Below are 16,918 nucleotides of genomic sequence, written 5' to 3'. Positions count from 1 at the left end.
TTGGACAGTCCCATGTGTCTGTTATCTTGGACATTGTGACCATTTCAGATATACTCCATTTGGTTGTCCATCTTATCGATAATCTCTCGAATTGCACCCATTATTGTTTCACCTCCTGCTTTTAATCTTTCCATTGATATCTGATCTTGTCCTTCTACCTTTCCACTGTTGCCTTTCTTAGCTCATCTTTCAGTACCTCAGGTTCTAGTTCATCCTCTTAACTTCCAAATGTTACTCTTCAAACAAGTTTCCTGCAAGAAGATACAAGGAGGAAATCTTGGACATTGCCGAATCAGGCCGTTTCAATATGGATGTATACAGAATTTTTAAAGTTGAAGTGCCACAGAGGCTGAATGAACAAATTGTAAGGCGTTGAGAGAGCAGTGACTTAAAATCAAAAAACTTGGTGATTATGAAAATTTTATTGTATGATTACTATTAACTTACATTTTCAGTGCAGCTTATACAAGTCATAGAATTCATGGGTAGTCACTTCCTGTACACAGCTGTCCAGAAAAGTGGACCTATACAAGTGACTAGCATGTAGGTATTTTTTAAACCTGGGATATTTAGCATAGTACCAAAAAGCAATGTAAAAAGGTGCACTTTACACATCTTCATAGCTTAAAACAATTGTCATTCTGAATACTTACATCATTAATGCCAAAGAAGTGAATATCAAGTTTACAAAAGCAAGAAACACAGCAGATACAATTGCCCTAGATTACAATTCACAATTAAAAGTCTTTTGGCACAGGTCATGCAAAGTAATTTTGCTACATGATTGAGATTTGCTCCATTGCCTTGAGACTGCAGTGCTACCACTGCGCCACCATGCTGCCCCTCCAAGTATTTTCACAGGCAATACAAAAGTTGAGTTCTCAAGGTAGTCTGCAGCCATCTATTATTTGAAACAAAGTCATGTTTCTTTCGAATGGTTTTACCAGTTCTGTCAACATTCATCTACAGCACAAGTGTTGTTCTTTATTCTTTGGTTTGTCAAGATCTTGAGCATCTCTCCTTTCAGAACCTCAGTCTCTGGCTTGCTGAGAGATTAAAGTCAGCAGTCTTTTACTTAAATTCACATTGTGCATTTTTAAGTAATCAATGAGGTCCGCTTGCTTTTCTACAAGGTTTTCCAAGTTTGATCCATCCCTTTGGGGGGGGGAAAATAAAAACAGCTTTACAAGTTTGTGAGATGCAAATATACTTGCACTAAAACAAAGTTGCACTAATATGGTGCATTTCATGACAGAACATCTCAAAGCATTTTACCATCTCATAGCATTGCCAATCAAGTACTTTTGAAGGATAGTTACAATTCATGTAGTGCAGAATTGCGACAGTCCAATGTCAAGCCCTTTTAGCCAGGTGTTTCCTGGTATTCAGTGCCGAGAAAGATCACGCTACCTAATGGGACTTTTTGCAATTTGGGGTCTCAGCAGGCAATGCCCCACTGAGGATGCACTTAGTCCCCTTTCCTGCATGGAGGAGCTCGGCTCACTAGAGCTCCGCTGCACAGAGGAGCTCGGCTCGTCAGAACTCCAGTGCACAAGATCTGGATGTAGGTCCCCCGGACTCCAAACCCGCACCCCATCTCACATGGGCAGGGCATCCCTGGGCCAGAGTCCCAGCTCGGGGAAAATGCCAGCCTGGCATCTTTGTACTGCCAGTACCCCTGCCAGCAGTGCCACCCTGTCCCAAGCGGAACCACTTGGGGGGCCTCCGATCCCCTGGGAATCTCATTTATGGGGACCGGTACTGAATGGGTCTTGCCCAAGGTCTCTTAAGGCGAAGGAGTTAGATTCCAGGGCCTCGGTAGATCAGGTCGATGCACATTAGAGTAAGACTAGCTGCCTTAATATGCAGTCTTGCCTAATACTGATCCCACCCACAATGGGCATGATTCAGATCGTGAGGTCGCCCAAGATCCCGTTAGATCGAGACATGGCGAGCCAGGTAGATCCTGGAAAAGGGATCTCCCAGCATCTATAGGCCATGCGCCGGTTTACCCAACGGGGGCATGGTAAGGCCGGTAGACTGCACCCAGCATTTGTGCACAAGGTCCTGTGAACAACAACGAGATAATCACAATTGTTTTTTTATAAAACCCCTACAGTGCAGAAGGAGGCCATTTGGCCATCAAGTCTGCACCAATCCTCTGAAAAAGTGTACCCTACCTAGGCCCACGGACCAGCCATATCCCCATAACACCACCTAACTGTTGCACACAAAGGGACAATTTAATCCCAGCTAACCTGCACATCGTTGGACTGTGGGACACCCATGTAGACATTGGGAGAACGCACAAACGGCACACAGTAACCAAATGTCAGAGTCAAACTTGGTCCCTGGCCTTGAGGCAGCAGTGCTAACCACTGCCACCTGGATGGTTAAATATTGGCCAGTACACCAAAAGAATTATTCTTGCTCTTCTTTGAAATAGTGACATGGGATCTTTTATATTCATTCAAGGGCAGACAGCTTCAGTTGAATATCTCATCCGAAATATAGCACCCCCAATAGAACAGCACTTCCTCTGTACTCCCATGAAGAGTCAGTTTGACTATGCTTTCAAGTCTCAAGAATGGGGTTTGAGCCCACAACTGCGTCACACAGGAGTTAGTTCTACCATTAACTTTATAATAACTCAACATGTAACATTCCATCAATGCAAACAAACCTCAACTTTAAACTGAAAAATAGAATTGTTCAGAAGTTCCAGGAATAAAGGGTTACATTTCTCTGTTCAGTTTTGGTTTGGTTACCTAATGAGGGCGGCACGGTGGAATAGTGGTTAGCACTGCTGCCACACAGTGGCGAGGACCGGGGTACGATCCTGGCCCGTCTGTGTGGAGTTTGCACATTCTCCCTGTGTCTGTGGGTCTCACGCCCACAACTCGATAGATGTGCTGGGTAGGTGGATTGCCCCTCAATTGGAAAAAAATTATTGGATACTCAATTTATATAAAAAAAGTTTATCTAATGGGAGTGGCGTGTTACAGTTCATCAGGAACTGAAAGCTGACGTGGCAACATGTGCATGAATGACAATGGTAGTGGTTCCAATGTCGTTCCATCACATGGCTCACCAGGAATCTTTCTTGCTGCCTACAACTTGCTCGTCGGAGGATTGCAGATCGACACTCATTTTTGTCCAGGTTATGAATGTGCCTTCCTTAGCAATAGAATCCCTTGCTGGAACTCGGGAGTTTCTGATTTAGAGGCAGGGAAGCTAGCCACTGCATCACAAGGCTTCCTTGTCGAAACAACGATGGAGCCACAAGGACCAGGAAGACTCCTTTTTATTTAGTGAGGAAGTAGCTTATCTACAACTGAAGAAAGTGATAGCGGCACTAAAATTGGCCTCCGCTATTAGTCGTTAGCACTGCAGCCTCACAGTGCTCGGGACCAGAGTTTGATTCCAACCTTGGGTGACTGGCTGTGGGGAGTTTGCACATTCTCCCTGCGGGTTTCCTCCGGGTACTCCAGTTTCCTCCCAGTCCAAAGATGTGCAGGTTAGGTGGTTGGCCATGTTCAATTACCTCTTTTGTATCCATAGAATCTCTACAATGCAGAAGGAGCCCATTCAGCCCATCAAGTCTGCACCGACCCTTGGAAAGAGCACCCTACCCAAAGCCCATGCCCTGACCCTATCCCCTTAATCCAGTAACCCCACCTAATCTTTTGGACACTAAGTGGCAATTCAGCATGCCAATCCACCTAACCTGCACATCTTTTGGGATTGTGGGAGGAAACCCAAGCAGACATGGGGAGAGAAAGACAAACTCCACAGACAGTCACCCCTGGCTGGAATTGAACCTGGGTCCCTGGTGCTGTGAGGCAGTCACACCAACCACCTGACGATTAGGTGGGGTTACGGGGATAGGGCAGTGGCATGGACCTAGGTAGGGTGCTCTTTTGAAGGGTCAGTACACACTCGATGGGCCAAATGGCCTCAGTCTGCAACTGTATGGATTCTGCTAATGCATATGATGGAAGACCTGATACACAACTCCAACTCCTGAATCAATTCAGATGAATGAGGAAATGTTCGAGATTGTGATCTATCCAAAGTATATCCCAGCCAGCCAAGTAAAGAAACGGGCAAAAAAGAGGAAGTTGCACTTGCCAAATTTCCCATCACAAATAGATTTCCAATGGAAATTCTTTCGTACACTACATTCACTTGGTTTTTTTTTTGGAAAGAAAACTATAGACCAGTCATCGGGCCCATCGAGTCTGTACCAGCCCTTGGAAAGAGCACTCTACCCAAGCCCACATCTCCACCCCATCCCCCGTAACACTACCAAACCTTTTTAGACACTAAAGGCAATTTAGTATGGCTAATCCACCGAACATGCATGTTTTTGGACTGTGGGTGGAAACCGGAGCACCTGGAGGAAACCCTCGCAGACATGGGGAGAATGTGCAGACTCTGCACAGAGTGACCCAAGCCGGGAATTGAACCTAGGACCCTGGAGCTGTGAAGCAACAGTGCTAACCACTGTGCTACCGTGCCGCCCAACAATGGTGCAAAGCAAAACATTCCAAGATGCTACACACAGGAGTCTGAGCAAGAAGTACTGTGAACAATGACGGAGTGCAAAGTCTACTATGCAACAAATGCATTCCTGCCTCGTGGATGACATGGAGTGGAATTATATAGTAAAATGACAAGTGTTTTAAATTAAAAACAAATTCCCTGCTGCATAGAGCGAGTTCCACACAAGACTGTACGAGGAAATGTAGGATGGTGCCTCTACCCGTGACAAAAAATTCCCAACTAAATTCAACAAAACAGATTACCAGGTGGAAGGCGAGTTGGAGCAGCAACCATAATACTCAAGATAATAATTGAACAGCCAGAAGAAAAGCTACCTTTATCACATGGCAACTAAAAATTACAGGATGCTAAAAATGATGAGTCATTCACCTGAATCCAGTTTCAGACAGAACATTAGTGAGATTGGGATAGCCATGCCTTCTCTCTTCCTCTTGGATGTCAGGACATGGTTTCATCCGATTGAACGTTATAATCTTTGCTGTGAAGTAAAATAGGCAAGTTAGAGGTGGATCAGAACTGATGAGTCAGACGAAAACAGTCAGATTCAAAAGACCTTGAAAATAAAGAGCACTAAATGATTTCATGAATGATGGAACTACCATGACACATCAAAATGACTTGATATTGCAGCCATGTATGACAAATAAACTTATGCCACACTTTATTTTTAAAAAAGCCACTAGAAGGATCAGTGTTCACTGAAACTGGGCCAGCTTTATTCTTTGCCTCCTATCCATTTCACCACCTTTTGAAACATGCATGGGTTTTACTTGACTCACCTCCAGTGTCCATCGATTGGAGCAACTGAACTTTCCCTGCTGTCTCTCACCACTCTCAAACTTGACTAATCCATGCATAATTGGATTCAGTTGCTACTGATCAATGATGGCTGCCACTGGAAAAGTTTGAACCGCAGTAATAAATCATATACTTATTTGCGATAGATTAGTAGTAATGGTGGCTATTCATCAAAAAGCTAATCCCCTCAATTGTCCAGAAACTCCAGCACAGTGAATTTGGACATCCATCCTGCAGCGAACATAAATACAATACTTCATTCAAACCCACAAACAAAACCAACTCCATGAGCAATGAAATATCATGGATGTACTCAACCAAAGTATGAAGAGAAACAGTATTTTAAATAAAGGGCCAAATCAAAATCTGACCAAAATAATGATATACTTTTAGGTATTTTGTTGAGCTTGGCTGATAATTTAGGCACAGGCACAAGGAGGAAGAGTTAGACAACTTCTGCTACAATCGACCAATTTAATCTAATTTAGGCACCAGCTACGCTAGCTACTTTGGTAGAGGAAATCTCTTGCACCTCACTCGTGTGGACACTTAATGAGAGTTTTTAAAAACATTTAGAGTACCCAATTCTTTTTTTCTTCCTCCCAATTAAAGGAGCAATTTAGTGCGGCCAAGTCACCTAACCTTGTACATCTTTGGGTTGTGGGGGTGAGACCCACACAAACACTAGGAAAATGTGCAAACTCCACACGGACAGTTATGAGAGAGTTTGTGAAGTGTATTTAGGACAGTGTGGAAAAATACATAAGGGTGAATGTTGCACTCAAGACATCCACATGTAGAATCATAACAGAATGTGCATTGACCAAACTAGTCCAGGTTTATGGTCACCTTGCTCAAACAAACTTAATCTCATATGCCAGACCGGTTTCAATGTTTCTTTTCTATCACTTCACTACTTGTGGTGTAGTACAGGCATCTGCCCCAACCAGCCCAGTCTGAGCTGGGTCAGTCGAGGTACAATTCGAACAGTGGTCTCCACGTCAACCAATTGTGGTGGTTCATTCCACAACCTACCAAACGGTTTAAAAAAATAACCCTGCTTTTATTTTCTTCCATTTAATTGGTCTATACTTCCTTATTCTAGATTCGCAACCTCCAAGAATCAATTTCTATCTCGGTTTTTAATACCTCAGTCAGAACACTCCATCTCCTCGGATCGAACAAAATACAGGTTTTTCTAGACGGTTTTCACTTTTGTTTCTTCATACTAGGAAGAACTTACATTATTTTTTTAAAATTTCCCAAGTATTCTTCCAATAGTGTAGCCCTCAGAATTGTATTGGAGGTAGCAGGAATGTGGAAGGTGGCAGAAAATTGTCAGCCCAGGGACATTGACACTAATAACTCTTCAATCATACAGCAATAATTCCTGACCCCACAAAATGAAATTGTAAGATATTTTTAAATACAAGAACACACCAAATCAACACCACCAAACTATCACCCCCACGTTGGACAGTGACGGATTCCACACGCACACACCAGCCTTCTCCGCATCGAACGACACGGTCACCTCTCGTTCTCTCCTCTCCCCCTGCCTCCCCGGGCTGAGGGAGGACTACATGCAGTAGGCGCCACACATTGGAAGATAACTGCCTACACTTCACAAATCCAGTTATATCCTCCCCAACCACCTGCAGGACACACCCCTCCAACCTGAGCGCCAGCATCTCTGCATCCACATTTAACAATGAGATTGGCCGGTACGACCCACACTCCATGGGGTTCTTATCCTTTCTCAATTAAGGTGAAATGGACACCTCACTCGAGTCTCCGGGAGCAACCTCCCGGCCACCAAATCTTCAAACACCATCATTAATGGCACCAATCGGTCTGCAAACTTTTCAAATTCCACTGAATACTCCCCATCACCTTCCTAACTTCCTCCACCCCCAACTGCTCCTCCAATGCTTCACATCCTCCTCCACACTGGGACACTCCAACCCCTCCAGAAACTTCACGTCCAAATAATCCTCGAGCTGTTCCGCACTGCACAAACATAAAACGCTTCAAACACCCCGCTCACCTCCTCCGGCGCCAACACCAGCTCCCCCCACTCTTTCGCACCTGGATAATTTCCCGGGAAGCCGCCTCAACAACTTGTGCGCCAGCTGGCCTTCTCCCCACACAAACTGCCCCCTTCACTCGCCGCCCCACCTTATCCAGGGACTCCAAATAAAACTGTCTGCAATAACTTCCTGCTGGCCAAAAGCTCTGGAGTAGGGTCCTCCAAATATTTCCCATTCACCAACCACTCGTGTTTCTCCCTTGCTTCCCTATCCACCCATGCCTTGTATGCAATGCTTCCCCCCTCACCACTGCCTTCAGAGCCACCCATACCACCAAGGGCAAAACCTCCCCATTGTTAAAGCCTACTTACTTATCTACCACCTTGATCATCCTTACACAAGATCCAATAGCAGCCTCACAACCAAACTCGTACCGGTCATTGGGCTGGCCCCCTCTCAAACCATATTTACCAGATGCAGAGTATGATTGGAAATCGTCGAGTACTCAGCTTTCCTTACCCCCGATAGGAATGATCCCCCCCACTCCACCCAAATTTAAAAAAAAACAATTCGCAAGTTGCGCTGACCATAAAAAGGAGAACTCCCTCCCCCCACCCCCGGCACAATCGCCATGGATCTGCTCCCCCCAACCCGCAAAATCTGTTTCATAAATGCCACCAATACTCTTGCTATCACACTCGCTCTCCCGCCACCCCACCCTTCATAAAATCTACATCACCCCAATTTGGGACATAAAAAATTCTGGCCAACAATATTCGATTTACCCTCCAAACCATAACCTACCTCCCCGCCTGGTCTGCACCACAGTCGCCATTTGCAATCGGATTCTTTTATTGATCAAGACTGCCACCCCCTGGGCCCTACTATCAAATCCAGAGTGGAACACCTGACTTGCGCAACCTTTACGAAGCCTTACTTGGTCCTTCACTAGCAAATGGATCTCCTGTAACAGCACCACATCAGCCCTCAGATTCTTTAATGTGCAAATCTCTCGCCTGTTTTACCAGGCCTCCCAATCCACCAACATTCCACATCACCAACCGGATCGGTGGTGGCTCTCTCTTTCTCCCTCCCTCCAAAAAAACAATCTCCTGCTCACAGCCACCCCCCCCCCCCCTCTTTACTTCCACAGCCCAAATTCCACTCAGGATGGCGCCGAACCCCACCCAATGGGTAGACCCACCCAGTCGCCTCCAGTCACCGTCAGCCAACTACGATGTCCCCTTCCCAGAAGCTTCCCAAGCACTTCCTCCTAGAAGCCACCTCATTCATTTTTTTTTTTTTTTTTTTTTTGGATTTCGGCGGCAGCGGTGCGCAGGGGCCTTCTTGGAGGTGAGTAGTGAGTTTAAAAACCTTACCTTTACAGGAGCAGCCCTTTGGATTTCGGCGGGAACCGGAAGTTCGACCTCTGGCAAGTTCCCCCCCCCCCCCCAAACCAATAAATTCTGGTGGAGAGGAAACCCGAGACACTACACGTGTAGTGTCTCCCACCCACCCTCCTCCTCTAACCTAATAATAAGACCCATTGGTGTAAGGTAAGTGCCATATTATATTATTAGCATTGTGCAGGTCAAGGATTGGAGGTGGAGGAGCAGTCTCTGTCAGCGAGAGAACCCGAGAACATCTCAGAAGGTAAGCAAGTGATTTTTACTTTTATACCTTTTTTTCAAATTGTGTGTGTCGGGGGGAAACTGAAGTGACATCACAGAAAAGCTGTGACCCGAGTGGCTGGTTGGGATTCTAACCTAAATTTTTTTGAGTATTTGGGAACTAATTAAACATAATAACTTAATTATAATTTAGAGGATATCTAAGCCAGAGATCGGAGAATATTATAGTTAGCTATCGCATTTCTATTAGAAATCTAGTGCTAGGAAACAGATAGTTGACAGTAACTTTGTAATTTAAAAAAAAAAGTATTTAAAAAAAAAGACTAATTTTAATTAATTGACGCAATGTCAGTTAGAGGGGTGCTGTGCTCTGACTGTGAGATGTGGCAGGTCCGGGAGGCTTCCAGCGTCCCGGATGGCTTCATCTGCAGAAAGTGCACCCAACTGCAGCTCCTCACAGACCGCATGGTTCGGTTGGAGCAGCAATTGGATGCACTTAAGAGCATGCAGGTGGCGGAAAGCGTCATAGATCGCAGTTATGTAAGTGTGGTCACACCCAAGGTGCAGGCAGAGAAATGGGTGACCACCAGAAAGGGCAGGCAGTCAGTGCAGGAATCCCCTGTGGTTGTCCCCCTCTCGAACAGATATACCCCTTTGGATACTGTCGGGGGGGGATAGCCTATCAGGGGAAAACAGCAGCAGCCAGAGCAGTGGCACCAAGGCTGGCTCTGATGTTCAGAAGGGAGGGTCAAAGCGCAGAAGAGTAATAGTTATAGGGGCCTCTATAGTCAGGGGCACAGATAGGCGCTTCTGTGGACGTGAAAGAGACTCCAGGATGGTATGTTGCCTCCCTGGTGCCAGGGTCCAGGATGTCTCCGAACGGGTAGAGGGAATCCTGAAGGGGGAGGGCAAACAGGCAGAGGTCGTTGTACATATTGGTACTAACGACATAGGCAGGAAGGGGCATGAGGTCCTGCAGCAGGAGTTCAGGGAGCTAGGCAGAAAGTTAAAAGACAGGACCTCGAGGGTTGTAATCTCGGGATTACTCCCTGTGCCACGTGCCAGTGAGGCTAGAAATAGGAAGATACAGCAGACAAACACGTGGCTAAACAGCTGGTGTAGGAGGGAGGGTTTCTGTTATCTGGACCACTGGGAGCTCTTCCGGGGCAGGTGTGACCTGTATAAGATGGACGGGTTGCATCTAAACCGGAGAGGCATAAATATCCTGGCCGCGAGATTTGCTAGTGTCACACGGGAGGGTTTAAACTAGTATGGCAGGGGGGTGGGCACGGGAGCAATAGGACAGAAGGTGAGAGCATTGAGGGAGAACTAGGGAATAGGGACAGTGTGGCTCTGAGGCAGAGCAGACGGGGAGAAGTTGCTGAACACAGCGGGTCTGGTGGCCTGAAGTGCATATGTTTTAATGCAAGGAGCATTACGGGTAAGGCAGATGAACTTAGAGCTTGGATTACTACTTGGAACTATGATGTTGTTGCCATTACAGAGACCTGGTTGAGGGAAGGGCAGGATTGGCAGCTAAACGTTCCAGGATTTAGATGTTTCAGGCGGGATAGAGGGGGATGTAAAAGGGGAGGCGGAGTTGCGCTACTTGTTCAGGAGAGTATCACAGCTATACAGCGAGAGGACACCTCAGAGGGCAGTGAGGCTATATGGGTAGAGATCAGGAATAAGAAGGGTGCAGTCACAATGTTGGGGGTATACTACAGGCCTCCCAACAGCCAGCGGGAGATAGAGGAGCAGATAGGTAGACAGATTTTGGAAAAGAGTAAAAACAACAGGGTTGTGGTGATGGGAGACTTCAACTTCCCCAATATTGACTGGGACTCACTTAGTGCCAGGGGCTTAGACGGGGCAGAGTTTGTAAGGAGCATCCAGGAGGGCTTCTTAAAACAATATATAAACAGTCCAACTAGGGAAGGGGCGGTACTGGACCTGGTATTGGGGAATGAGCCCGGCCAGGTGGTAGATGTTTCAGTAGGGGAGCATTTCGGTAACAGTGACCACAATTCAGTAAGTTTTAAAGTACTGGTGGACAAGGATAAGAGTGGTCCGAGGATGAATGTGCTAAATTGGGGGAAGGCTAATTATAACAATATTAGGCGGGAACTGAAGAACATAGATTGGGGGCGGATGTTTGAGGGCAAATCAACATCTGACATGTGGGAGGCTTTCAAGTGTCAGTTGAAAGGAATACAGGACAGGCATGTTCCTGTGAGGAAGAAAGATAAATACGGCAATTTTCGGGAACCTTGGATGACGAGTGATATTGTAGGCCTCGTCAAAAAGAAAAAGGAGGCATTTGTCAGGGCTAAAAGGCTGGGAACAGACGAAGCCTGTGTGGCATATAAGGAAAGTAGGAAGGAACTTAAGCAAGGAGTCAGGAGGGCTAGAAGGGGTCATGAAAAGTCATTGGCAAATAGGGTTAAGGAAAATCCCAAGGCTTTTTACACTTACATAAAAAGCAAGAGGGTAGCCAGGGAAAGGGTTGGCCCACTGAAGGATAGGCAAGGGAATCTATGTGTGGAGCCAGAGGAAATGGGCGAGGTACTAAATGAATACTTTGCATCAGTATTCACCAAAGAGAAGGAATTGGTAGATGTGGAGTCTGGAGAAGGGGGTGTAGATAGCCTGGGTCACATTGTGATCCAAAAAGACGAGGTGTTGGGTGTCTTAAAAAATATTAAGGTAGATAAGTCCCCAGGGCCGGATGGGATCTACCCCAGAATACTGAAGGAGGCTGGAGAGGAAATTGCTGAGGCCTTGACAGAAATCTTTGGATCCTCGCTGTCTTCAGGGGATGTCCCGGAGGACTGGAGAATAGCCAATGTTGTTCCTCTGTTTAAGAAGGGTGGCAGGGATAATCCCGGGAACTACAGGCCAGTGAGCCTTACTTCAGTGGTAGGGAAATTACTGGAGAGAATTCTTCGAGACAGGATCTACTCCCATTTGGAAGCAAATGGACGTATTAGTGAGAGGCAGCACGGTTTTGTGAAGGGGAGGTCGTGTCTCACTAACTTGATAGAGTTTTTCGAGGAGGTCACTAAGATGATTGATGCAGGTAGGGCAGTAGATGTTGTCTATATGGACTTCAGTAAGGCCTTTGACAAGGTCCCTCATGGTAGACTAGTACAAAAGGTGAAGTCACACGGGATCAGGGGTGAACTGGCAAGGTGGATACAGAACTGGCTAGGCCATAGAAGGCAGAGGGTAGCAATGGAGGGATGTTTTTCTAATTGGAGGGCTGTGACCAGTGGTGTTCCACAGGGATCAGTGCTGGGACCTTTGCTCTTTGTAGTATATATAAATGATTTGGAGGAAAATGTAACTGGTCTGATTAGTAAGTTTGCAGACGACACAAAGGTTAGTGGAATTGCGGATAGCGATGAGGACTGTCTGAGGATACAGCAGGATTTAGATTGTCTGGAGACTTGGGCGGAGAGATGGCAGATGGAGTTTAACCTGGACAAATGTGAGGTAATGCATTTCGGAAGGGCTAATGCAGGTAGGGAATATACAGTGAATGGTAGAACCCTCAAGAGTATTGAAAGTCAAATAGATCTAGGAGTACAGGTCCACAGATCACTGAAAGGGGCTACACAGGTGGAGAAGGTAGTCAAGAAGGCATACGGCATGCTTGCCTTCATTGGCCGGGGCATTGAGTATAAGAATTGGCAAGTCATGTTGCAGCTGTATAGAACCTTAGTTAGGCCACACTTGGAGTATAGTGTTCAATTCTGGTCGCCACACTACCAGAAGGATGTGGAGGCTTTAGAGAGGGTGCAGAAGAGATTTACCAGAATGTTGCCTGGTATGGAGGGCATAAGCTATGAGGAGCGATTGAATAAACTCGGTTTGTTCTCACTGGAACGAAGGAGATTGAGGGGCGACCTGATAGAGGTATACAAAATTATGAGGGGCAGAGACAGAGTGGATAGTCAGAGGCTTTTCCCCAGGGTAGAGGGGTCAATTACTAGGGGGCATAGGTTTAAGGTGAGAGGGGCAAAGTTTAGAGTAGATGTACGAGGCAAGTTTTTTACGCAGAGGGTAGTGGGTGCCTGGAACTCACTACCGGAGGAGGTAGTGGAGGCAGGGACGATAGGGACATTTAAGGGGCATCTTGACAAATATATGAATAGGATGGGAATAGAAGGATACGGACCCAGGAAGTGTAGAAGATTGTAGTTTAGTCGGGCAGTATGGTCGGCACGGGCTTGGAGGGCCGAAGGGCCTGTTCCTGTGCTGTACATTTCTTTGTTCTTTGTTCATCACAATCCCCCTCAAAACTTGCCTGAACAGGAATCCGTGAGCAGCAGAAATATGAAATAACCAAGTTACTTTAACAGAGATGAGAAAATTTGCTAAGTTAGACTTAAAAAAAACACAAATCCTCTGGACACCCATAAACAGAATATGTTTGAAGTGATTTTATACACACTTAGGCCTACTTGAATGACCATCATTTCATTTTACAATTGCAGAAGGATGTTTGCTGAGAAGGACTAGCCAAACTGTACTGCCAGCAAGTTGCTTTTCCCACCGGTATGTTGAGCAACACGAGGGTAACTTCTCTATTAAAATAGTACTGTGCAACTGGAGACCACCTGCTGCAGAGGACAATTATACGGTCAATAAACAAAACCGCATTATATATAAAAAAAAGAGATCCTTGCAGTGAACCATAAGCTTCAAAAGAGCAAATTGTAAAGTAATTGAGACCACCATGATTATTCCTTGGTGGTCTGTTCAGACTTCTGAGACATCAGACTTCAGTTACAAGTAACCACCATACAGCTATAGAATCCTAGCATAATATGATGCTTGCGGATTAGTGATTTTAATTATGTGGTTCTAACAGCTAGTTGGGAAGACAAGCCACAATTGTTTTCTCACTGGTTTTCATTCCATGATTTTATATAGATGTAGAATTTAATACAACAGCTACAACTTTTATTTTGGGTGCATCACCATTCAATCTATATGTACAGCAGACATGTAGCCCAAAGTTGCCCTTAAAAAATATCATAATTGAAAACAAAATGCTGTTAGTCAGATTGAAGGAATGGTCTTGGACCAAAATAGGTGCATTTTTGTAAAAATACAACTTTAATTCCAGTGGTTTAATATAATACAAAAGCAAAATACTCCCCTCTGCTCCTGGACTCCTCCTACCAGGCTATGCCCACTTAAGGGCCTCAATTGGATAAGATGGGGCCTGGCCTAAGGTTTGCCCATTCCCCATAAAAATGCAGAGAGGTCAGTGTAGGCAGAAGAGTGGTGGGAAGGTCATCTGGGGAATTTTACTGTCAAGTGATTAAATCAGTTGGCATCTTGCGGATTATTTACATTACAATAAAGACAATTCCAAGATAAATGAAATTTGAGACCTCTTTCTCACACTACACCCAAAAAATTAATTAATGTTTCTCTGTTGCATTATATTGTGCTTCCCAAAGAGTAACATCAGTACGAAAGAATTAAATCCACGAAAATGTTAAAAACTCATTAGCCCCTGCTTATTGTTACTAATTTGTAGACCAGCTGCTGCTCATTTAGAACCAAATACTAATACCAGCATGAGAGGGGATTAACCACTTGTGACTGAGTCTAAAATTGAGCACCAAGTTAACTACTATTAAATTGCTTTAGAATAAACTCCTGAAAATGTGGGGTAGGAAATAAACAGCTTATTGTGAAATAAGATTCACAAGACTGAATAATAGACTTCAGGTTTATATTGGAGGGGAAAAAAAAAGGTGACAAAATTGCAGAAAGCTCATGAAGGTAAATACACCTGCAAACAGATGAAAGCATTCTAATTCGAGAATGTTGAAAATGTTTAGCTGCAGGATGTAGAGGACCATAAAATAATTGTTTCTCCTTTTCTTTCAGTTTTCAGAGTAATGTGTGAAAAATGCAGACTGCTGTGACATGCCCAAAAAGTTGCAATTAAACAGTTTATGGAGCATTCTTATGGCTAGTGGGTAAAACAACCTTCCTGTGTGATAAGGTACAGACTGGGGCTGGAATTCCAGTATGGGCAGTTAAAATCATATCTGGTCCAGCATCACGAGTAACTAGCAGCTAGGGAAAGAATGGAGGAGCTGCTGTTCCTGGTCTGACATTCACATACAGGAGCAAATGGATGGCAGAGGATAGGAAATGGTTCTCTTTGAAACCTCTCCGATTGCATTTCAGCACCCACCATCGAGACAGCATGAAGAAAGGTTACTTGGGCTAGGTACCAGAGGAGAACATGAAAAATGTTCCAGCAAATGTCACCACCAGCCACAATGGAGGATAAGGACAAGGTAAAATTATACAGTAACATTATATCAACTACAAAGTCCAGATTGAAACATATGATTCAAACATTAAGCAAAAAAAAAAATTAATTCAATTTCCTGCCATAAAAACTTTAAAATATATATATAGTTCCTAGGTTGCTCTCAGCCAGTTTCTAATATTTATACTGTTAAGTCAGTTCTCTACAGACCCACAATTTTTATTTGATACTCTGACCATCTTGCTCAGTTTTAAAATGCACAACTCAAATTTGGAACTAACACTACAGATGAAAGATTCTCTGACCAATTGCTTTTGAGTATTCAATGAGTTTCCAGTGATCCCAAGGTGGTTTTGCTTTTTACGTGGTAATAATTGTTCAGGCTAAATTATCTCTTCAATTTAAAGCCTGGCCCGGGGTGGGGGAGGAATCTTTTTCTGTGCAAGGTTTTGCAAAATTGAACCACCCTTTAAAAACTGGTTTAAGATGGTTAATATTATTCTGTTACATGTGTAGCTCTCCTGCTTTTTTTAAATTAAAAGAATGAAGTTCAGGGTGGTGGGAACTGTTAAAAGTGCAAACACAGATGCATTAAATCTATTGTAATACCTATTGTAGCTCCACTTCAAGCACACAGTAGGGAATGCTGCCTTCTTTTCTCTCCCCTCACCTGTGTAAATGATGAGACATATTGAAGAAAAGAAAAGCTCCGCTGTCAGGACTCCAAGAATGAGATACATCACCAGAGTTTCCTGCTCATCCTGCATCCGTAAAGAAAGTGCCAGCAGGAGAATCGCATTTCCTTAAAAAGTAAGAAGATCGGTTGATGATTCTTTCATCGGATCTTGAAAATATATATTTTTCTCTAAACATATATCAACCTATCAAAAGTAGATGAAACTGCATTTTAGTGAAATTTACTGAATTTCAAAGCTGTACACAGAAGACATTTAAACCAAGTTAAAATAAATCTCCATCCCAAGAGTTGGAAGAAATAATAAAAAAAGTGTTTGTATTCCCTCACTACTTCCTCTTCAACCCCACATGGAGGCATGCCAAGAAAATAAATAGCTCTTTAGTACCACATTACAATGCCCATTCTTCATGCAGCAGTCAGTCAGCCATAATGTTACATCTCCCTCAAAAGGTCCCCAAACTAATAAACGGTTTTCCTAATAGCTGTGAAAAATCTGACTGCACAGATCAGAAGGTTAACATGGAACATAAATTATATGGAAAAAAACAATACACAAGTGGTCAATCGGCATCAGAAATAAACAGCATAGATTTAAAGCAGCAAATGCTTTTGGAACTGGTGCTTTTGTTCATAGCCAAATGTATTATTCGTTTAACTCATCAGAACTGAAATGTATGATTACTTAAACAGAATAAAGGGGGCAGGAAATGGAAAAAGAAATGACACGAGAAAAGAATGGTCAGAGAAAACAAAAAGTGAGAATGTGAAGCGGTGATGGGTAAATCAGGTTTGAAACGGAGGCTAGAAAAACACAGCAGGGTCCATGAGCACAAAGAAAAGGAAGAGATGCAAATCTGAAGATTAAATGAATTATGAAAAAATACCAAAAATC

The 16,918-nt window shown here is 44.2% G+C and overlaps 1 protein-coding gene across 3 annotated transcripts in view; it reads right to left on the bottom strand.

Annotated features, from left to right (window-relative positions):
• Nucleotides 1–403: 403 nt before the first annotated feature.
• tmem192 (transmembrane protein 192) overlaps nt 404–16,918 on the bottom strand; it is a 54,522-nt gene continuing 38,007 nt past the window's right edge. For all 3 annotated transcript variants that reach the window (XM_072495945.1, XM_072495942.1, XM_072495944.1), the window contains 3 exons: nt 16,000–16,131; nt 4,936–5,044; nt 404–1,155 (listed from right to left, as the gene is read on the bottom strand). In XM_072495945.1, coding sequence (XP_072352046.1) covers nt 1,032–1,155; nt 4,936–5,044; nt 16,000–16,131 — 365 coding nt within the window. In that variant the 3' untranslated portion in view covers nt 404–1,031. The remainder of the gene's footprint in view (nt 1,156–4,935; nt 5,045–15,999; nt 16,132–16,918) is intronic.

Source organism: Scyliorhinus torazame, chromosome 3 (genome assembly GCF_047496885.1).
Source record: "Scyliorhinus torazame isolate Kashiwa2021f chromosome 3, sScyTor2.1, whole genome shotgun sequence".
In the NCBI taxonomy this organism is placed as follows: Eukaryota; Metazoa; Chordata; class Chondrichthyes; order Carcharhiniformes; family Scyliorhinidae; genus Scyliorhinus; species Scyliorhinus torazame.
This window is presented reverse-complemented; position numbering and strand designations above follow the sequence as displayed.